Genomic DNA, 21022 nt, shown 5'->3' on the forward strand with positions numbered 1-21022 from the left:
CACTGTTCTGAGCGCTGGGGTAGATACAGGGGAATCCCACGTGAGGCTCCCAGTGAATCCCCATTTTCCAGATGAGGTAACTGAGGCCCCGAGAAGTGAAGCGACCCGCCCCCGGTCACCCAGCCGACGAGCGGCAGAGCCGGGAGTCGAACCCGTGACCCCTGACTCCGAAGCCCGGGCTCTTTCCGCTGAGCCGCGCTGCTTCTCTAGACCGTCAGCTTGTTGTGGGCGGGGAGTGTGTCTGTTTATTGTCCGGTTGGAGTCTCCTAAGCGCTTAGTACAGTGCTCCGCACACAGGAAGCACCCAAAAAGGCCTACCGACTGACCGGTGGGGGAGAGAGAACTGCTCTCCCGCCCGCAAAGCCTTATCGAAGGCCCATCTCCTCCAAGAAGCCTTCCCTGACTAAACCCTCCTCTTCTCCCACCCCCTTCGGCCCCGCTCTTACTCGGTCCTCCCTCCGTCCTCCCTCCCGGCTCGTCGCGTATTTATTGGTTTTATTTCTCTCTCGATCCATTTGTGTATGTTCACGTCCGTCTCCCCCTCTAGACCGCGAGCTCGTCGCGGGCGGGAGCGTCCGTCCGTCGTTACGTTGCCCTCTCCCGAGCGCTTAGGACAGGACTCCGCCCGCGGTAAGCGCTCGATTAAAAAAAAGATCGCCTGACTGAGCCGTGCGGGAGAGGAGAAGGGAGCCCGTGGTCGGCCCGCCGTACCGAGCGCCGTGTCGGGCGCCTCCCGGGTGGTGGAGAGCTGTACCGAGCGCCGCCTGGGCGCGGAGCACTGTCCTGGCCGGTTACGGAGCGCGGAGCACCGCGTCCGGCGGTTGAAGGAGGCGCCGGAGGAGGAAAGGGGTGACACCTGCTCTCCGGAAGCCCTCCGTGCAGCGGGGCGGGCGAGGGGGGCCGGGGACGAGAATCGACTAATCTCCCGGAGTTTAAAGGGCACGAGAGCGGGGCTCAATCTTCACCGCCGGCGGATCAACAGACGGGCAAACAGAGCGTTTACCTCGGGCCGACGAACGGAGCCGCCGTCCAGAGCTCCCGGCCCCTAACGGGGGGCGGGGGGGATCCACGTGCCGGGGGGAGGGAGACGTGGGCCCGGAGGCGGGGACGGCGCCCTAGATTGGCGGGGCGGGTCGGCGGGCCAAATGGGAGGGAGTTTTGAATGGTAATAATAATAATAATTAATCCTGACGATGGTGTCGGTTAAGCGTTTGCTACGTGCCAGGCACCGTATTAAGCGCAGGGGTGGCTTAGTCCAAGCGAATGGGGTGGGATCCGGTCCCCGTCCCCCGCGGGGCTCCCGGTCTCGATCCCCATTTTACAGGTGAGGTCACTGGGGCCCAGGGAAGTGAAGCGACTTGCCCGAGGTCACGCAGCGGGCGGGCGGGGGAGCCGGGATTGGAACCCGTGACCCGGTGAGTCCTAGGCCGCGCCGCTCCCCTGAGCCGACCGAACGCCGGCGACCGAGCCCCTCCCGGCCTCCCTTCTACGGACGGGTCAGGGATGAAGAGAACGAATGTCCCCCGAGAGGAGGCGCCCGCTGGCGGGTGGGAGGGGGGCGGGGGCGCCCGGCCTTCCCCGCCGTGCCCGCGCGGTCCGCCGCGCCCCCTGACCGCGTCGGGGTCTCTCTCTTTCTCTGTCCCCTCCGCAGACCTCGCCCAGCCCCGAGGTGCCGGACCACCCTCCCCTGAGCAGAGCGCCGCGGGCCTCGCCGCCCGCCCCCGCGGGGAGCCTCCGGACAGGTACCGTGTCTCCCGCGGGGTCCCCGTCCCGCGCGGGCGGGACGCGCCCCTTCGCCGGCCCCCTCCGGCGCCCAGGTGGTGTCCGTCACGCCTCGTCCTCCGCACTCCGCCAGCGTCTCCGAGTCCGAGCCGCGCGGCCTGGTGGAAAGTCCCCGGGCCTGAGGGGGGATCTGGGTTCTAATCCCGGCTCCGCCACCTGTCTTCGAGGTGACTTGGGGTAAATTCATTCCTTCGGTAGTATTTACTGAGCGCCTACTACGTGCGGAGCACCGGACCGAGCGCTTGGAATGGACAAATGGGCGACGGGTAGAGACGGTCCCTGCCCATCGACGGGCTCACGGTCTAATCGATCTCCTTGCGTCTCCGGGCCGCAGTTTCCCCGTCCGCCAAGTGAGGATTCGATCCCCGTTCCCCCTCTGCTTTGGACTTTGAGCCCCCCCGTGAGACCCGACGGTCCCGCGTCTACCTCGGTGCTTAGGGCGGCGTCTGCCACCGGGGCGGCCCCGAGCCGGCGCCGCAACTCGCGATCATCTCTTTTACGACGTGGCATTTCTCAAGCGCCGACTGGGCGCCGGGCGCCGTTCTGAGCGCCGGGGCCGGGGGCGGATACGAGCCGATGGGGTCGGCCGCGGTCCCCGTGTGAGGTAACTGAAGCCCAGACAAGCCGAGTGACTTGCCCCGGGTCGCGCAGTAGACGGGTGGCGGAGCGGGGATTGGAACCCGGGTCCGAGATCCGGGTGCCGGCTCGCCGGTGGGCGCGGGGGACCCCGGTGAGACGTTTCAAAGAGAAACTCCTCCCCGGGGGCTTTAAGGCCGGTCTCATCTCCCCTCCCCTCCCACCGCAGTCCAGCTCTCCCCCTTGGTTCCCCCGGAGCCAACGTCCTACCCGTACTTGGATCCCAAACCACTGACCGCTGCTCCGCCCCTCCCTTCCGCCCCGAACTCCCCTTTCCCCCCGGTATCGGGCCGACCGCGGCTCTCCCCGCTTCCTGAGATCCCCCCTCCTCCGGGAGGGCCGCCCTGACTCGCTCTCACGACTCCGGCCACGTCGGCTCCCTCCCCCCCCGGCCCCCCCCCCCCCCCGCCCCGACGCATCCTCGGCCCTCGGTCCCCCCGGTCCGTCCTCCCGGGCCGCGCCCCTCCTCCCCGCTCCCCTCCGGGCCGGGGCCTCCCGTCTGGCTGCAGCTCTGCCTCGGCCGGCGGCGGAGCTGGGTGCGAGTGTGTGTTTGTGTGTGTCGGGCGCGAGCCACGTGTGTCCGTGTGCGCGCGCGCACACGTGTCTGTTTGTGTGCGTCCGCCTGCACGTGTGCATATTTCGGTCTCGCACCATCTGGGCTCGCCGGCTGAGACGGAGCCCGCCTCCGTCCGGGCTCCCCGTTCGCTGCCCCCCGCGAACGCGGCCCCGGACCTCCGGCGTCCGGACCCTCGCCCCGGGCGCACGGGCGTCTCCGTCCGCGGCCCCGCCTGGCTGCCCGGGGAGGGTCGGGGGCGCGGGCTGGTCCGTGCGCGCCGGCCGCCCGCCCGAGACGCGTAGTACGGTGCTCTCCCCGCACCCGGCCGGCGCGCGGTCGTTACCGTGGATCGACCGGCCCGGGGGCGGAGCGGGGGAGAGGCGGGGGGCGGGGGACGGTCCGTGCCGGCTCACCGGGGGAGAGTCGGGGACGGAGAGGGGAGGATGGAGGGCGGTGGATGGTCCACGCGGGGTCGCCGGGGAAGAGTCAGGATTGTTGGGGGGGGTCACCGGGGCGGAGTCACGGGTGCGCGGCGGTCCGGGTCCCCGAGGAGAGTCAGGCGGTTGCCCGGTCCGTCTCGGACCCCCGGGGACAACCTGCCCCGCCGTGGGTGGCGGCGCCCCGTCGGGGCCGGTCCCGGGCGGCGTCCCCACGCCCGCGCTAACCTCTCTTCTCCTTCCTCTTGTTCCAGCGCGTCCCTCCGCCTCGGCCTTCCAGCCGGCCCCGGCTCCGGCCTCGTCCGCCTCCGCGTCCACGTCCCCTGGTCCGAGCCGGAGATGCGCCGGCCGGGCCTCTAGCCCTCGCCCCTCCTCGCTCCCGGTCGGTGTGTACCGCACGTTCCCCGCCGGGTGCACCCCGTGCCCTCCTCTCCGCGCTCGGGCGCGCTCCATCCCTCCCGCTGCGTGTCCCCCCCCCCCCCCCCCGCCTCGGCTCCCGCGCCGCCCGTGCACCGCGTCCTCCCCTCTGCATGCGCGCCCCGTTCTTCGCACCGTGGGCCTCCGGCCCGCGTCTCTCACTCCACGTGCGTGCGGGTCTTCCCCTCCACGGGCACGTCCCGCGTTCCTCGTTCCGGGTGCTCTCCTCGCCGCGCGCCGGTCCCGCGCGGACGCGGCGTTGGCTCCCCGCCGCCGGCGGGGGGCCGGGCCGGGGGGTCCGAGAAGGTGACCGACGGGGCGGGAGGGGAGGACGTGCGCGGGAGCGTGCCCGCTCGTCTGGGCTGACGTCTTCCGATCCCGTCCCCGTTGCCGCCGCGGACGCGGGCCCGGTCGACTCCGCGGGGGAGGCGGAGGGTCCTCGAGGGCGGGGGATCGTGTGTCTTGGCGGGCGATACCCTTTCCCAAGCGCTCGGGGCACCGCCGGTGCCGTGTGGCCTCGGGCGAGTCACCTCGCTTCTTTGGGCCTCGGTTTCCCCACCCGTGCGGTGGAGGGGGTCGACGGCTTCTCTCCTCCCCCTGTGGGGCGCGAACCCCGCGAGGGCGGAGGGTGTCCGATCGGCCGATCTTCTGTCCGCCCCTGCGCCCGGCCCGGTGCTCGGCACGGCTGTCGTCACGACCCGAACTCCCGCCCTTGACTGTGAGCTCGCCGTGGGCAGGAATGTGTCCGTTGCTATACTGTAATAAGAATAATAATGACGATGGTATCGGTTAAGCGCTTACTAGGTGCCAAGCGCCGTTCTGAGCGCTGGGGGGGATACAGGGTCATCGGATCGTCCCACGTGAGGCTCCCCGTCCTCATCCCCATTTTCCAGATGAGGGAACCGAGGCCCAGAGAAGCGAAGTGACTTGCCGCAAGTCACACAGCTGACGAGCGGCGGAGCCGGGATTAGAACCCATGACCTCCGACTCCCAGGCCCGGGCTCTTTCCACTGAGCTACACTGTGCTCTCCCGAGCGCTTAGTGCAGAGCTCTGCGCACCGTAAGCTGAATAGCAGTGATAATAATGATGGCATTTGTTAAGCGCTTACTATGCGCCAAGCACCGTTCTGAGCACTGGGGGGGGGGGGGGGGGGGATACAAGGTGATCAGGTTGTCCCACGAGGGGCTCCCGGTCTTCATCCCCATTTTACAGACGAGGGAACCGAGGCACAGAGTAGTGAGTGACTTGCCCAAGGTCACGCAGCTGACAAGCGGCGGGGTCGGGCTCAGAACCCATGACCACTGACTTCCAATAATAATAATAATAATGATAATAATAATGTTGGTATCCGTTAAGCGCTTACTACGCGCAGAGCACCGTTCTAAGCGCCGGGGGAGATACGGGGTCATCGGGTCGTCCCCCGTGAGGCTCACCGTCTTCATCCCCCTTTTACGGATGAGGTGACCGAGGCCCAGAGAAGTGAAATGACTCGCCCGCAGTCACCCAGCTGACGCGTGGCAGAGCCGGGATCCGAACCCATGACCTCGGACTCCCCAGCCCGGGCTCTCGCCACTGAGCCGCGCTGCTCCTTAATGAATGGATGTGAGCCCCGCCCTGGAGGAGCCTGCGGTCTAGAGAAGCAGCGTGACTCGGTGGAAAGAGCCCGGGCTGGGGAGTCGGAGGTCACGGGTTCGAACTCCCGCTCCGCCGCTTGCCCGCCGTGGGGCTTCGGACGAGTCGCTTCGCTTCTCCGGGCCTCGGTCCCCTCGTCGGTAAGATGGGGATGGAAACCGTGGGCCCCACGTGGGACGACCCGATCGCCTCGTATCCCCCCGCGCTCGGAACGGTGCTCGGCACAGAGTCGGCGCTTAACGGATACCGACGTTATTATCATGAATGGGCTAGACTTTCATCGTCCTCTCCCTCCTCCTCGTCCTCCTCCTGCCCCCTCCGCGGGCAGGGCCGCGTCCCCCCTCCGAGCCGCGCCCGGGGATGGGGGCCCGGCGGTCCGGCGGTCGGCCGGGCGCCGCGTCCGAGACCGGGCCGCCCGCCGGTCCGTCTGCCGCTGTGGTCTCCCGGTGCCGGGCGCCGGGGCGGATCCGAGCCGAGCAGGTCGGACGCGGTCCCGGTCGGCGGCGGGGCCGTGAGCCGGGGCTCCCCCGGGCCGGGGGGTAGATCCGCCCGCCCGTCCGCCGTCGCGGTCTCCCGGCTCCCCGGGGCCCCGGACGGGGAGCGTCGGTGCGACGCGTGTGCCCGCCCCCGCCCGCGCTTCCCGGCCCCATCTCCGGCTCCCGTCGGGCGCGGGACCTCGAGCGGGCCCGGGGACCCGCGGGGTCAGCGGGAGACCCAGGAGGGCGGGAGGCCGGTCCGGTAGCCGCCCCCCCCGGTGACGGCGCGCCGTGTCCGGCCGGGGGTCCGCAGGCCATGGAGAGCTACGAGGCCCGCTCGGCAGCCAGCATCCTGGCCTCGGTGCGAGAGCAGGAGACGAGGTTCCTGCAGCTGAGCCGCGCCCTGGAGGAGGAGCGGCACCGCGCGGCCCCGGCCCTCCGGCCCACCGCCGCCAACGGCCGCCCGCCGCCCACCGCCTGGCAGCAGCTCGTCCTGCAGGTAACGGCCCCTGGCGGGCCGGGGCGCGGCCGGGGAGGGCGGGGATCGCGCACCGGGGTCGGACCCCGGCTCCGCGGCTCGCCTGCCGCGTGCCCCCGGACGGGCGGCCTCGCCTCTCCGGGCCTCGGTTTCCTCAACTGCAGAATGGGGGGGGGGGGGGCGGGTCCCCGTTCTCCCTCCTCCCGTGGCCCGGGCGCCCGGGTGGGACGGGGACCGGGTCTGACCCGCTTAGCTCGCGTCTCCCCCGGCGCTCGGTACGGCGTGTCGCGGGCGGCGGTCGCTCGCCCGATGCTAGGGTGCTTCGTACGGTTCTCGTACCGGGCCTCGCCCCGGTCGTCAGCCAACCCATCGGGACGACGTACTGGGCGCCCGCCGGGGACGGGGCCTCGTGCCGAGCGGCGCCGGGCTCCAGACCCGCCCGAGGGAAGCAGCCCGGCCTAGTGGATGGCGCCCGGGCCTGGGAGTCATCAGGAGGTCCCGGGTCCTGATGGCGACTCCGCCACTCATCCGCCCTGTGGGTCGCTTCGCTCCTCCGGGCCTCGGTGTCCTCATCTGTAAAATGGGGATTAAGAACGCGAGCCCCGTGTGGGACGGGGACCGGTTCCCGACCCAGCCGTCTTGTGTCTCCCCCAGCTCTCGGAACGGGGCCCGGCGTAGAGTAAGCGCTTAACAAATACCATCGTTTATTAATTGCCGTTATTATTGTTAGCGTTGCAGAGGCGAGTCATTTCACTCCTCTGGGCCTCAGTCACCTCATCTGAAAATGAGGATTAAGACGGTGAGCCCCGGGTGGGACGGACTGTGTCCGACCTGACTACCTCGTGAATACCCCAGCGCTTAGAAGAGCGGATGGCACGTAATAAGCGCTTTAATAAGCGCCACGATGATGATGACGGTAAACCTATTTACGGCCGCGAGTCCCAGACCCCGTACCGGCCGGCGCACCGAGCCCCTCGAGAGAGAGAGAGAGAGTACTACGCGACAGAGTCGGTGGACGCGTTCCCCGCGTCCGGCGGGTCCACGGTCTCCGGTGGGAGGGCGTCGCGTACGCGGAGTCGCCGCGTCCGGCCCCCCGGGCCGACCCGCCGCGTCCGCCGCCGCCCGACGGCGAGGCCTCGACCCGCTCGGTTCCGGGGCGACGCCGGCCTCCGGGCGTCGGAGCCCCGCTCCCCTCGGCGCGGAGCCCCCGGGCGGGACGCGTGAGGGGGACGGGCGGCGGCGGGAAGCCCCGTCGGCCGCCCCGGGGGAGAACCGACCGCGCGGAAGCCGAAACGGGGAGGGCCGACGCCGGTAGCCGACGGCCGTAGAAGAGAGAGCCGTTCTCTCGGAGCCGGAGTTTCTTAAGGAGCGAGAGGCGAAAGAGAAGACGGTGCCGGGCGCTGCCGGCGTTCAACGGAACCACCCGACGAAGCCACCGCTTCTTTGGGCGCCCGTCGAGGCCGGGGCCGTGGGTCCCGCGCCGGCCCTTTTCGCCTCACTCCCGGGTGACCTTGGCCACCTGCCGCGAGTACCGCGGGGGACCGGCCAAGCCCTCCGCGGAGCTCAGCGAACGGAGATGTGTCCCGCGCCCCTCAAGGAGCTTAGGGTCCGACGGGGGAGACTGGCGGGAGACGATTTCCCAAGAGGACGCCCAGGCGCTCGGAGAGCAGGGGTAGAATCGGTCCACCGGCGGTGTTTACCGAGCGCTTGCCGGGTGCGGAGCTGAGCGCTCGAGAGAGGACTGTGCCGCGGAGCGGGTGGGCACGTTCCCCGCGTACGGCGAGTTTAGGGTCTCGAGGGGGAGAGGGTCGGCGCGGCCGAAAGCGGGGCGAACCGGTCGTGGGTGCCAAAGAGCGGAGCCGACTGTGGGGCCCGGAGGGGGAGAAGGATGAATCCTGCAGGGCGTCCTGGAGGAGGGGGGCTCTCGGGAGGGCCGCGGTCCGTCCCTCCCTCCCTCCTGTCCACGGTCCCTGCCCGGCCGGCTCTGGGGTTTAGCGTGCGGGGCCCCTCCCCCCTCCATCGCCATGGAAACCGCGGTTGGACTAGATTCAGCGCCGGAGCGGGCACGGGAAAAGGGCGGGGAAGGGCCGGGGGGGTCCGCGAAGGATCCGCCGCGCCGCCTCCCCACGCTGTGCCGGGTCGCGGACCGGACGCGGGGGTCCGGGACGGAGCGGGGGGGGGGGGGCGAGGCGGGGAGCCGGACGACCCGCTCCCGTTCCCTCCGGGATCAGGGGACTGTAAACCCCGCGTCCTCGAGGTGCGTGGGAGCGGGTCGCGGGCTCCTCAGCCCTCCGCGGGCCCCCCGGGCCCCGTCCCGCCCCCCGACCCGCACGGGGCTCACGGTCCGGCCCGAGACCGACGGACCGAGGGAGAGAGGAAGAGCGAGGATCTGCTGCCCGTCGTGCGGATGGGGAAACCGAGGCCCGGAGAGGGTGGGCGACCCGCTTGAGGTCGCCCGGCAGCCGGCCGCGGCGCCGACCCAGTCCCCGGGGCTCGGAACGGCCGCCCCACCGTGGGAAGCCCCTCCAGGGGGCCGGGGGGCCCTCGGGTCGGGAGCCTGAGCCCCCCCCCCCCCCCGTGTTCTCTCCGTCCCCCACCGGCCTCCGACCGCGGCACGGAGGTCGAGCTGAGAGATCTCCCGCAGCGGGGGGCCGTGGGCCCCCCCGGGGCATCCCGGCGTTGGACCTGAGGGTTAATCCCGGAGGGGCCCCGACGGAGGCGGGAGCGGGCGGCCCCTCTCTCCCGCCCGCCCCGGAAGGATCGTAGGACGAGGCCAGGCAGGCAGGAGGCCACTTAGTAGTCGCGGAGCGGGGGTCTCGCGCTTGGCTCCTCTGTGGCCCCCCCCGGAAGAGCTGGGGCCGAGGCCGGGGGTCCGGCCCTCCGTGGGACCCCCCCCCCCCCTTGGCGGGGTGGGGCAGGCCGCCCGAGGAGGCAGCGCGGGCCGGTGTGAGAGTGCGGGGCTAGGAGTTGGCGGGCGCCGTTTCTAGGCCCGGCTCTCCCCCTGGCCGGCCGGGTGACCCGGGGCGGGTCGCTTACCCTCTCTGGGCCTCAGTTTCCCTGTCTGGGAGACGGGGAGGAGGGTCCTACCCTCCCTCCCCCGTGGACCGTGAACTCCGTGGGAGGAAGGGATCGGGTCCGAGGCGACGATCCCGGGTCGGCCCCGTCGCCGAGCACGGCGCCCGGCCGAGAGTAGGCACCCGGTGGGGTCCCGGCAGCCGTGCGCGAGAGAGTGTTTTTGTCCTCCGGGCAGGTCTGCACCCCTGCTTCCCGACCCCCTTCCTCCCCGCTCTGACGGGACGGGGAGCTCCGACGGCGACGGCGCGGGGCCGGCCGGGAGCCGGGGCCCGGCCGCTGCCCCGTCGGCGTCCCCGCGCCGGGCTTCCCCGGGTTTCCTCCTTTCTTCCCGCCGGCGGGAGCCGGGGCGGGGCCGGGCGGAGGTGGTCCTCTCGGGCCCGGCGTCCATCCCGGAGTCACCCCGCGGGGCGGGCGGACCGCGCTCCGACGACGCGGCCCGGGGGTCAACCCGCCCTGGGGCCCGGCGGGCTCGGCTCGCCGACCCTCGCGTCTCTCCCTTCCGCGGGGCGGGGAAACCGAGGGCCGGGGGAACGGAGGGCTGGGGAGACGGGCCCCCCGAGGCCGCGCGGAGACCGAGGGACGCGGAGAGAGGGCGGGGGAGGCGGAGCCGGAGGCCCGAGGGGCCGCGCAGACGCGGGGAACCCGCCTCCGCCAGGCGCGGGAGGAGGACCACGAGGAGCGGGGACTGGGACGGGGATGGGAAGGAGGGAAAGATGATGATGCTGAAAAAGGAGGGAATTCCAGTGACCGAGCCGCTCCCCCCGTCTGGTGCTGGGTGGGGGGGGCGGGGGGGATGTCGCACCTGCGTCCGTGGGTTTGTGTCGGTGTGGGGGCGTGGCGTGTCAGCGTGAGTGGGGCTGTGTATTGGGGTGTTTGGGTGTACGTGGCGGGGGGGGGGGAGGCGTGTATTCGTCTGTTTCCCCAGTTTCTGTGTGTGGGTGTGTGTTTCCGTGTGTGTGTGTATACATCTGTGCGTGTCTGTGTGTACATCTATATTTGTGTGTGAGAGAGAGTATGTCCGTATCTCTCTATGTAGCGTCTGTGCGTGTTCATGTCCGTTCCCCGCCCCACCGTGGGTGGGGCCGGGGTTGGGGGCGCAGTGTCCTCCTCCTCCTCCTCCTCCTCCCCCGGTCCCCCTCCTCCCCGGGTCCGGCCCGGCCCCTCCTCCCCACCTCCCACCCCCCGGCCCGCTCCGGGCCGGCGGCATCGGCGGAGGCGGCGGCCGGGGCCGTCGGGCAGCTTGGGCCCCGGCGGACCCCGCCGCGCCCCCGGAGGGGAAGGGCCGGGGCCGGGCGGCCCGAGGGAGCGGCCCCGATGCCCGTGGACCGCACGCAGGTGAGCGGGCGGGCGGGCGAGCGGGCGAGGGGTCTCCCGCTCCGTCCGTCCGTCCTTCCCCACGTGCCCCTCTCTCTCTCTACGTGCGTCTCTGTCCGTGGGGGGCGGCGGGGGGCCCCTCGGGGTCCCCATCCCGGAACGGACTTTTCCAGAGGGAGTTTGCGCCCTTTGTTTTTTTGGCTTTGTTTTCTGCCGTGTCTGCTGGAAACCGATGAGAGAGAAAAGAAAAGAAAATCCAGCCGTCGTTCGCCCCCGCCCCCTCTCGGCCCCGTCGGCCCCCCCCGCGTCCCGCCGTGGGGGAGGCGGGTGGGGCCGTCGAGAGACGGCTAAACCCCCGGGCCCCGGGGTCTGGACCGCCGGCGGGGGGGCGGCGGGGAGAGACGGGGCCCCGACCCCGTCCCGCCCCTCCGACGTTCCACGGGCTCCGACCTCCCCGCCCCTCCGGGACGGCGGGGCTCTCGTCCCCATTTCGCGAGAGGGGGAGACTGAGGCCCGGAGGGGCCGGGGGATGCGGCCGAGGTCCCTCGGCGGCTCGGCGGCGGGCCGGGGGCAGGGCCCGGGACCTGGCCCGGGCTCCCGCCCTTCCCGGAGAACCTGCCGGGGATCGGGTGAGCGGCCGGTCAGCCAAACCCGGGGCCGGGTGGGGGAGCTGGAGTCGGGCTGGGGAGTCGAATCCCGGACGGGGGAGCCGGACCCCGGCGGAGGAGCCCCGGGGGGGCGGGAGGCCGGGTAGGGAAGCCGGAGTCGGGCCGGAGAGTCGGGCCGGGGAGCCGAGCTCGGGGCGGGGGAGCCGGGGTCGGACCGGGGGAGCCGGGCGGGGGAGCCGGAGTCGCGCTGGGGGAGGCCGGCGGGAGAAGGATGTGGGGGTCGGAGCCGGGCGGGGGGTTGACGGCGGCCCGGCCCGGGAGCCGGAGCTCGGACGGGCCGCCCGCCTCGTGCCCCGGGCCCGAGCGGACGGGGAGCCGGGCGCCCGGCGGCCCGGGCGGCGGCCGGTGAGTCGCCGGTGCCGCCACGCCCGTTCTAGGGCGACGGGCCCGGAGCGCTCTGGGGCGAGGACCGGGGGGGAGCCGGCCTGGGCCCCCGCCGTTCCGGGCGCCTGCGATCCCCTCGTCCGAGCCGACCCGCGGGCCTGCGCCGGTTTCCCGGGCCCACAGCCGTCTCCCGCTTCTGCCCCGACCCAAGATTCGCAGCAGATCCTCCTCGCTCATGGCATCGGTCCACCGCCCGCTCGGTGCCGAGGACCGTGCCCACCGCTGGGGTAAGGGGATCGGTTGGACGCGGTGCCCGTGGCGCCCGGGCCTCCCGATCGGATCCGGAAAGTCTCCTCCCTCTTTTACAGATGAGGACGCCGGGGCCCAGAGAGGGCGAGCCACCGGTCCGAGGTCAGCCGGCGGGGTTGAGGACCCGGGTCTTCCGACCCAAGCCTCCCTTCCCTGCCAGTAGGCCACACTGCCATCCTTCCTCCGGAGCCGTTCTCGGCCGGAGCCTCCCTTGGCCGCTCCGGAGGAGGGGGGGGGGTCGTTGGGGCCGTGGGCCGGGTCGCCGGGCGGGAGGCGGCACGGGGCGAGGTCCGGTGCTCCCTCGCCGGGCCGGGGAGGGCGGAGACGTGGCGGCGTGGTACCGGGCTGGGCGTCCAGCTGCGTTTCCCGACGGGCCGAGGGCCGGGCGAGCCCCCTCGGCCTCCGGCAGCGGGGCGGGGCGGGTGGCGGGCGGGCCGACCGCGGTCTCCCCGACTCTGCGCCTCGCCGAGGCCTTAACCGCGCGGGTAACGCCGTGCCGGTCGCCGGGGCTCACAGACCAAGCGGGAGCGGGGATCGAGTCCCCGTTCGGCCGATGAGGAGACCGAGACGCGGAGAAGGGAAGCGATTCGCCCGAGGCCGCACAGCAGGCAAGAGACGGAGCCGCGACCGGACCCTAGGCGCTCCCGAGCCCCGTCCGTCTCCTCCGGGCCGGGCTCCTCGCTCCCTCCTGCCTTCACGGCTCCCGGGGGAGCCCCCGCCCCCCACCCCCGGGCCGGGACCGGGGCACGGTGGCGGCCGGCCGGGCGGACCCCGGCTGGGATCCTTCCCGGCTCCCCGGGGGGGCCCCCCCGGCCCCCGGCCGGGCGGCCGGAGCCCGGCGGGAGCGAACGCCCCCACGTCGGGCCTTCGCCGAGTCTCCCGTTTTCGCTTTCATCGTTCCGAGCGGATTTGGTGGTCTGGAAGGGTTAGGGCGAGGGCAGGAGCCGGGGGTGAGGGAGGGGGAATCCGGGCCCGGGGGGGGCGGGGCGGGCCAGGGGCGTCGGCGGCGAGGAGCATGGGAAGAATCTCCCATCCCCTGAGTATTCACCGGCGATCCGCCGCCGGAACGCCGGTCTCGGGGCCGGTCGCCCTCAGAGGGTGGGAGGCCGTGGGCCGATGGGGGAAGGGAGAAGGCAGGCGGCTGGGCTGGGTGAGGCGCCCGCTCCCTCCCTCCCCTCGGGGCGGGCAGAGCGCCGGGGTGGGGAGACGGGGCTGCGGCTGGGAGCTCCGGGGGTGAGGTCGGGACGGTGGGACCGGCCCCTTGGGGCCCTAAGGTCCCGGGGTGGCCGGGAGAAGCCCCGAAGGCCGAGGGTGGAGGTGGGAGGGGGCCCCGCGGGGAGACCGGTGACACCTCTTCCAGGAAGCCGAAAACACTGTTTGGCCCCGGGCGGGAGAGCGCTCCCCTGAAGGGAACCCAAGACCCCCAGAGCGGCCCCCGGGGCGGGTCTCGTGGTCCGCGCCGGTGACGGCGAAGCCGGTGACGGAATCGCCGAGCGCTCGCTCCGTGCCGAGCGCCGGGCCGGGTCCCGCGTCACCCCCTCCGACGCCGGCCCCGCACGGAGCTCCTGGTCTGGGATTCGGGGGAGGGAGGGGCGGGGATCCGGTCCTGTCGGAGGGAGGAGGGAAACTGAGGCCCGGAGAGGTTCGGCTGGCGGAGCGGGGCCGGGACTGAACCCAGGCCACCGCCCCCCCCCCCCGGCTCTCCTGACTCTCCCGGCCCTCGGCCCGGAGCTCCCCCCTCCAGGCCGAGCCACCGCCCCGTTGAGAATCTCCCCTTGCTCCCGGCCCCCGGGGCCGGGCGTCACCACAGTCACGTGCCTGCCCTCGCCGGCCTCCATCGGGCTCCCCGGGACCTCGGCCCCTCCCGAAGCCTCGCCCCGGGGTCACGGCGCCGACCGGGCACGTGGGGGGCAGGCGGGAGGGTGGGGAGAGGCCTCGGTGCCCACCGCCCCTCGCCCGGGCCGCCTCCGGACACGGCCGGCGGTCTCCCTCCCCGGGTCCCGGAGAGAGGGGCGGCCGGCCGCGCTCTCTGCCGGGAAACGGCCCGGGGGGGCGTCGCCGGGGCCGTGGACGCGAGCGATCGATCGGCGGACGTATGAGTGGGCGGGCGGGTGGACGGACGGAGGGATGCCAGCGGCGGTCGGAGGCCCGTCGGGCGGCGCCCCCCGCGGCCCGGGGAGGGGAGGCGGGCGCGGCGGCCGCCCGGGCCGCGCCCGGCCGGGTCCCCCGGCCGGGGGGAGGCGGGAGGCGGCGGCCCCGGGCCCCCGGGGAGGCGGGGGCGGCGGAGGTTTCCCCGTCGCGGGCCTCCGGGAGCGGATTCGATTTCAGGAGCGGCCCCGGAGGCTCCCGTAGAAGGAGCGGAGGGCGCGGCGTGCCGGCCGGGAATGGCTCGGCCCGGCCCGGTCGGGCCCGGCCTCCTTCCTTTCCCTGGCCGTTTCCCTCGGGAGCGGGGACTCTGTGTACGTATGCGGCGCGGGGGGCGGCGTGTGTGCGTGTCTCTCCGTGTGCAGATAGGTGGGCCCGGGCCCCCGGGCCGAGCGGTGCCCCGGTTCCGTCCCAGATCGCCCCCGGCTTCCCCGGTGCAGCCGAGCCTCCCACGAGACCTCGGTGGGAACAGGCGGGGAAGGGCTTGGTGGCCTAGGCCCCGTTCTCCCGGCCCGGGAGGCTTACCCCGCCGCCTCGCCCCTTCCTCGGACGCTCCCGGCCACCGGGCCGGGGCGGGGGACGGGGTGGCCGCCGCCGGGGACGGCCCCCGGGCTGCCCGGGCGGGGCAGGGTCGGCCCGCCCGGCGTCCGGCCCGCGCTCGCCCCAACTCCGTAGACGCAGCCGTCCGGGCGGCCGCGCGGGCCCGGGCCCCGGCCCGCCGGGCTCGTTCCCTCCGTGTGGGTCGGCGGGCCCCCCGCCCCCCGTCCTCGCTGGCGGGCGGTGGGCTTTTGGGTCCGGCACCGGGGAGTCCACGCACCCGCCGCCGGGCCCAGCCGGCCCCCCGGCCGCCGCCTCGCCCGCCGACGTGGGGAGCCGGAGCCCCGGTGTGGGAACCCCGCCCCTGGCCGGTACCGGAGCCGGGGCCGCCCGCGCCGGGTCGAAGCCCCGGCGTCAGGGTGGGGTGACCCGGGCCCCGGGGGATCCCCCGCCCCTCGGGACCCGCCGGCCGGGGCCCGCCGCGGCCCCGGGGCCGTGGGGACGCGGGCTCCGGCCTCGGCCTCTCGGGCCTCTCTGGCCGCCCGGGGCCACGCCGGGGTCGGTGCCGCCCGCCGGGGCTGCCCGTCGGACCGTTCTCCGCCTTCTCTTCTCTCCCGGGCCTGTGAGGTCATCCCTCCTCCTCCTCCTCCTCCTCCTCGCCCTCTTTGTCGTCGTCCCTGGCAACTTGTCTCCCGGCCGCCGCCTCTTTCATCCCTCCTCCTCCCGGCCCCCTCCCTCCTTCCCAGCTCCTTCTGCTCCTCCTCCCCTTTCTCCTGCCCTTCCCCCTCCGCTTCCCACCTCCTCTGTCCTCCCCAGCTCCTCCCGCTGCCATCTCCCACTGTCCCTGGTCTTCCCCCCCCCCGGCCGCTTCTCCTCTCCTCCTCCCCTCCCTCTCCTCTGTTCTCCACCCGCCCTCTCCCTCCTCCCGTCCTCTCCTCCGTCTGCCCTTCTCCTCCTCCTCCCCCTCTGCCCCTCCTTGTCCAGGTAAGGTGGGCAGTTGTGGCCCCGGGGTCGATGCGTCCACGGCGCCCCGGCCGGCGCGCCAGCACGCCCCCGCGCACCCCCGTCCGCCCACCCCCGACTCGCCCGGCGGAGGCCGAGCGCGGGGGGCCGGGAGCCCCGAGAGGGGAGAGGGAAGGTGGGGGGCCGGCGAGGGAGCCTCCCTGTCTGCGGGTGCATCCGCCGGCCCCAGGGCCCCCTCCCTCGCCGCTCCCTTTCCCCTCCTTCCCGCCGTCGTTCCGGCCCCTCGGCCAACGAGGCGGAGCCCGGCGGGTCCCCGTCCCTGGGACACTGGGTCGGATGTGGCCTGCCTGGGTTCTGTTCCGGGGGAGGACGCGGGCACGGCCGCGGGTCGGCACGGCCGCAGACGCGGCTCTCCCCTCTTCCCGCCTTCAGTAGAGGAGGGGTCGGGCCGGGGGTCGCTCCGACGGGGCGAGCACGCGGGTAGGCTGCGGGCCGGGGGCGAGCCCGTGCGTCGCTGTGCGTGTGGATATCTGGTCTCCCGCCGGCGGCGCGGGACCCGGGCTGGGATCGAGGGCTTCGGGGCAGCGGCTGAGCCCCCTCCGTCCCCGGGCCGACGGCACGGACCCCGGAACCCGCGGTCGGACCCCGTCCACTCGGGCCGCCGCCGGCTCCCAGAGGACCCGGTCCGGGGTGGCGGACGCCGGGTGGAGGGGGAGGGGGCGGTGGGTGTGGGCGCCGCTCCCGGGTGACTCCCCGCTGACCGTCTCCACTGCCGGCAGCCCCCATCGCAGAGTGGGCGTGCGGGTGCCGGGCCGCGCTTCCCTTCCCGCTCGCCCGCACCACGCGAGACCCCGGTCAGCCTCTCGGCCGCCGCAGGGGTGTGGGTGTCGGGATGGGGCGGCGGCACAGCCTGCTCCGGCCCGGCACCCGGAGCCCGGGGGCGTCGGGGAGACGGGCGGAGCGGCTCCGGCCCGTCGGGGTCCCTCGCCGACCCCCTCGGACGCCAGGTGGCCCGTCCGGCCGAACCGGAGGCCGGGAGACCCGGCGTCTCAGGTCTTGACTGTGCTGGGTGACCTCGGGCCCGGACCGACCGTCCCCGCGCCTCCGCTCCCCCGGCCGTAAAACGGTGGGAGGGTGGGGGGGGGGAGGCGTCCCTCCTCGGGCTCCCCGAGCTGCGTTGGCGGTGAGGGGAGGGTGCGGACCGGAGGAGCTCCGGGGGAAGCGATCTTCCCGGCCATTCCGGCTTCGGACGACGGCGGGAAGCGGGGATGACCGGGGCGCAGGGTCGGACCGCCTTCCCCGGGGTTGGCCGGGGGGTGGGCGCCGGGAGGTCGGCGCCCCCCGCCCGGAGGGTCGCCGCGTCTTCCAGTGGGGCTTTCCAGGATGGGGCTTCGCTTGTGTCCCATGTGGATCGGCGGTGAGGTTGGGCCCCGCTGCGGGCCGAGGAGGCGGGGGTGGGTCCCCCCAGCTCTGCCCTGTCAGCTGGGGCGGGAAGGGGTGATGACGATGGTATTTGGTGAGCGCTCACCACGCGCCCGGCACTGTTCTGAGCGCTGGGGTAGACGGAGGGTAGCCAGGCCGTCCCGCGTGGGGCTCACCGTCTTCATCCCCGCTTTCCGGCCGAGGGGACCCAGGCCCCGAGGAGTGAAGTGACCTGCCCCGAATCGCCCAGCTGACGGGCGGCGGAGCCGGGATTAGAACCCACGACCTCTGACTCCCAAGCCTGTGCCCTTCCCGCTGGGCCACGCCGCTCGGTCCCGCCCGTGCTCTGAGCTCTCGCCGACCGGCGAGAGACTCTGGCGGGGGCCGGGGCGGACGTCAGGCGAGCCGGCCCCGTGGCGGGGGGCCCCCGACTGCCCCCGAACCTGAGGGACCAGAGTTGACCGCCGCCGTCTCCCCGCCGTCTCTGCCGTCTTCCCACCGCCCCCGCTGTTTCCCCAACATTCCTGCTGTCTCCCTAACATCCCCGCCGTCTCTCCGCCATCCCCGCCGCCTCGCCCGCGGCCCCGGCCGTGAGGGCGCGGCCCTCTGCAGCAGGGGTGCCGGCGGTCACGTCCACCGGGGATCTCGGCGGTGGGAAGCGTTTTCCGCCCGGGAGGCGCGGGCCGAAGCTCGGCCCGGGCCTTCCGGCTCCCCCGGCCCCTCCCCACCCGACCGTTTGCCGTTCCTCCCGGGGGGTCCGGGTCCGCGGCGTGAGTTAAATGGGATTTACTCGGTTGTGACAGGGTGGCTGGCGCGGTGGGAGGCCGGGGGTTCTTCTCGACGGCCGACCCCGCCGCCCGCCGGGGCAGGGGTTCTCCCCCGGCCGCCCCTCGCGCCGCCCACTCCGCACCCCCCGTCTCTCCCGGTTTCGCGGCCCCCGCCTGCTCCGGGGGAACCGGTTTGCGTGGGGGGGGGGGGATCCCGGGCACCTCCCGACATACACGAAGGAGCGTGGCTCAGTGGCGGGAGCCCGGGCTTCGAATCCCGGCTCTGCCACTTGGCAGCCGTGTGACCGTGGGCGAGTCGCTTCGCTTCTCTGGGCCTCGGTTCCCTCACCTCGGTAAAATAGGGATTGAAAGCGTGTGAGCCCCACGTGGGACAACCCGACCACCCCGTATCTCCCACCTAGTAAGCGCTTAACAAGTACCGACGTTATTATCATCATCCCCCCAACTCTCTGACCCCTGGCTCCGATCTGACTCCCGCCCTCCCCGCTCTGGAGTCCCCTCCGCACCCCAACCTGCCAGACCGCAGCCCTCCCCACCTTCCAGCCCCCCGAAATCCCCCTCCCACCGGCCCCCGTTGGACGGCCGGCCCGCCTCGAGGTGGAGGAGGGGGGCCCCTGGGGAGGGGAGCCCCGGTTCGGGGGCCGGGAGGACGCCGGGGATGGGGAGGGATTCGGGGTCGAGGACGGCGTTTCCCGGGCACCGCGCCCGCGTGGGCAGAGGGCAGACATCCGTCGTCTCTGCCCGGGGCCCGACCCCGTCTGGCTTCCGGGGCCGCCCCCTCGAGCCGCAGGGGGTCGCTGCCGGGGGACGGCCGCGCCCCGAGAGCAGGCCGGGGAGGCGGGAGACCTGGGTCGTGGTCCCAGCTGGGCCCCAGCCCGCCGGGCGACCCCAGGCAAGCCCCTCTCCCTCTCCGGGCCTCCACGTCCCCCTCCGGGTGCCCGGGAGACCCTCCCCGCCCCTCTCCCCAGCCCGGGGAGGGGGACCCGGCGCCGGCCCGGCGTCCGTCCGGAAGAAGGAGGGCCCAACGGCAGCGGCGCTGCTGGCGGCGGGACACTCCGGGGATCTCGGGCGGGCACGGGGGCGTCTCTGTCCGGTCAACCCGCCGTCTCGCGGAGGAGGACGACGGAGTCCGCCGCGTTAAAATCGGGCCGCGCCTCTCTCGGGAACCGGCTGGGGTGAGATGGCCTCCGCCGAGTGCCCGCCGAGTGCCGGACGGTGCGCCGACCGCTAGGCAGTGCTCCCCACTGGAAGTTGGTTGTGGGCGGGGAGTGTGACCGTGTTTTATTATATTGCACTCTCCCGAGCGCTTAGTACGGTACCCTGCGCACAATAAATACGAGCGAATCGAGTGAATGAGTGAGTGGCAGGCGGTGTGCTGGACGCTCGGGGGTGGGCTGAGCTCCGGGTACCGTACCGAGCAGCGGGCGCCGGGCTGAGCGTTCGGGAGAGTACGGCAGAATCCGAACCTCCGCCCCGTCCCCCCCCCCCCAGCTCTCCATCCCCTCATTCCCAAACGCCATCCCCCTGTCCTTCCCCCTTCCTTCCGTCTGTCCCCCCCGTCCCTCCACCCACCCCGCCATCCCCCGGCCCCTCCGGTCCCCATCCCCTTTATCCCCTCGGCGGCTCCTGGGCTCCACCCGCACCGTCCCCACCGCCTTCGACGGCTGGGAGCCGTCTCTGCCGCTCGCAGCCTCCGCCTCGGCGTCCCCCCGGCCCCGTCCCCCACCCTTCCGGACTCCGTCCCCTGCCCCGGGGCCCGCCGCGCCTTCGGCGCTGACCCCGTGCACACGGTGAGGCGCGCGCAGAGCGTCGGGTCGGGCGCCATCCCTGCCCCGCGCCGGGCTCAGTCCGAGCCGGAGCGGGGAGAGAGGAGGGAACTGAGGCTCAGAGACGCCCAGTGACGGGTCCGAGATCACCCGGCAGGTCAGCGGGTCGGAGCCGGGGCAGCCCCGGGCCAGAAGGCGAGGGGTCTCAAAAATCCAGTATTTTTAGGATTCCGTGTGGAACTCTCACCTCCGTCCCTCTCTCCCGGGGCTCGGCAGAGAGTCCCCGCCCCCAGCCGGCGCTCAGTAAATGCCGCCACTCCTCGGGCCGCCGGCTCCCCGCCCCGCACGGTCCGGGCCGGGCCCCGGGGGCCCGGAGAACGGCCGCCGCTCCGGTCGCCGTCGGCCGCGGCTCCGGCTGGCCGACGGCTTCCAGTTGGGCGTCCGGGCGCTGGCGCCACGCGGGCGCTCGGGAGCTTTGGCTGCGGGGCGTCTGGGCCCTGCCCACCTTCCCGGGGTTCGGGCACGTGCCGGGGCCCCCCGCCCGCCGGCCGCTCCGTCCCTCCGGGGGAACGGCTTCGGCCCGGTCGGCCCCGCCACGGCCCTTCTTCGCCCGACCGCCGAGCGGGCGCCTTCCGTGAGCGGCAGAATACCGTCCCGGGGGCCTCCCGCGTGCTAAGCACTGTGCTGGGGGCCGCCGGGGAGCGGGCCGTTGTACTGGGCTCCCCCGGTCATGATGGTATTCGTCAAGCGCTCAATGTGCGTCGAGCACCGTTCCGAGTGCTGGGGTGGACGCGAGCGTGGCGTAGCGGACGGAGCGCGGGCCTGGGAGCCCCAGAGTAACGGGTTCTAATCCCGGCCGGCCGCTCCCCTCCTCTGTGAAATGAGGATGAGGACTCTGAGTCCCGTGAGGGACGGGGACCGCGTCCAACCCCGCGGGCTTGTTTTGGGCAGGGAGCGTCACCGTTTATTGTTGTGTCGAACTTTCCCAAGCGCTTAGCGCGGCGCTCAGCACAGAGTAAGCCCTTGGTAAATACGATCGAATGATCGAACGAGTCCGGGCGGTTCAGGTTGGACACGGCGCTGGATCGGCGTACCGGGTCCTCTCGTGAGCAGACTGTTGTACCGGGTGCCCCCAGTGAGCAGAGCGCTGTACTGGCCACCTCCCGCGAACCAACAGCTGTGGGAGACGCCTCCTGTGAGCAGAGCGAGGAAGCAGCACGGCCCCGTGGAGAGAGCCCGGGCCCGGGAGTCGGAGGTCCTGGGTTCGATCCCGGCCCCGCCGCCCGTCTGCTGGGT

The 21022-nt window shown here is 73.4% G+C and overlaps 1 protein-coding gene across 4 annotated transcripts in view; it reads left to right on the forward strand.

The window, feature by feature from the left end:
• Positions 1–21022, forward strand: part of ARVCF (ARVCF delta catenin family member) — a 61743-nt gene that overhangs the window by 18102 nt on the left and 22619 nt on the right. For 3 of the 4 annotated variants that reach the window (XM_029049040.1, XM_029049043.1, XM_029049042.1), the window contains exons 2-4: positions 1652–1742; positions 3666–3797; positions 6251–6436. The exons of the other annotated variant lie outside the window; for it this stretch is intronic. In XM_029049040.1, the coding sequence (XP_028904873.1) occupies positions 6254–6436 (183 nt within the window). In that variant the 5' untranslated portion in view covers positions 1652–1742; positions 3666–3797; positions 6251–6253. The remainder of the gene's footprint in view (positions 1–1651; positions 1743–3665; positions 3798–6250; positions 6437–21022) is intronic. 4 annotated transcript variants of the gene reach the window in all.

Source organism: Ornithorhynchus anatinus, chromosome 21 (genome assembly GCF_004115215.2).
Source record: "Ornithorhynchus anatinus isolate Pmale09 chromosome 21, mOrnAna1.pri.v4, whole genome shotgun sequence".
Lineage (NCBI taxonomy): Eukaryota > Metazoa > Chordata > Mammalia > Monotremata > Ornithorhynchidae > Ornithorhynchus > Ornithorhynchus anatinus.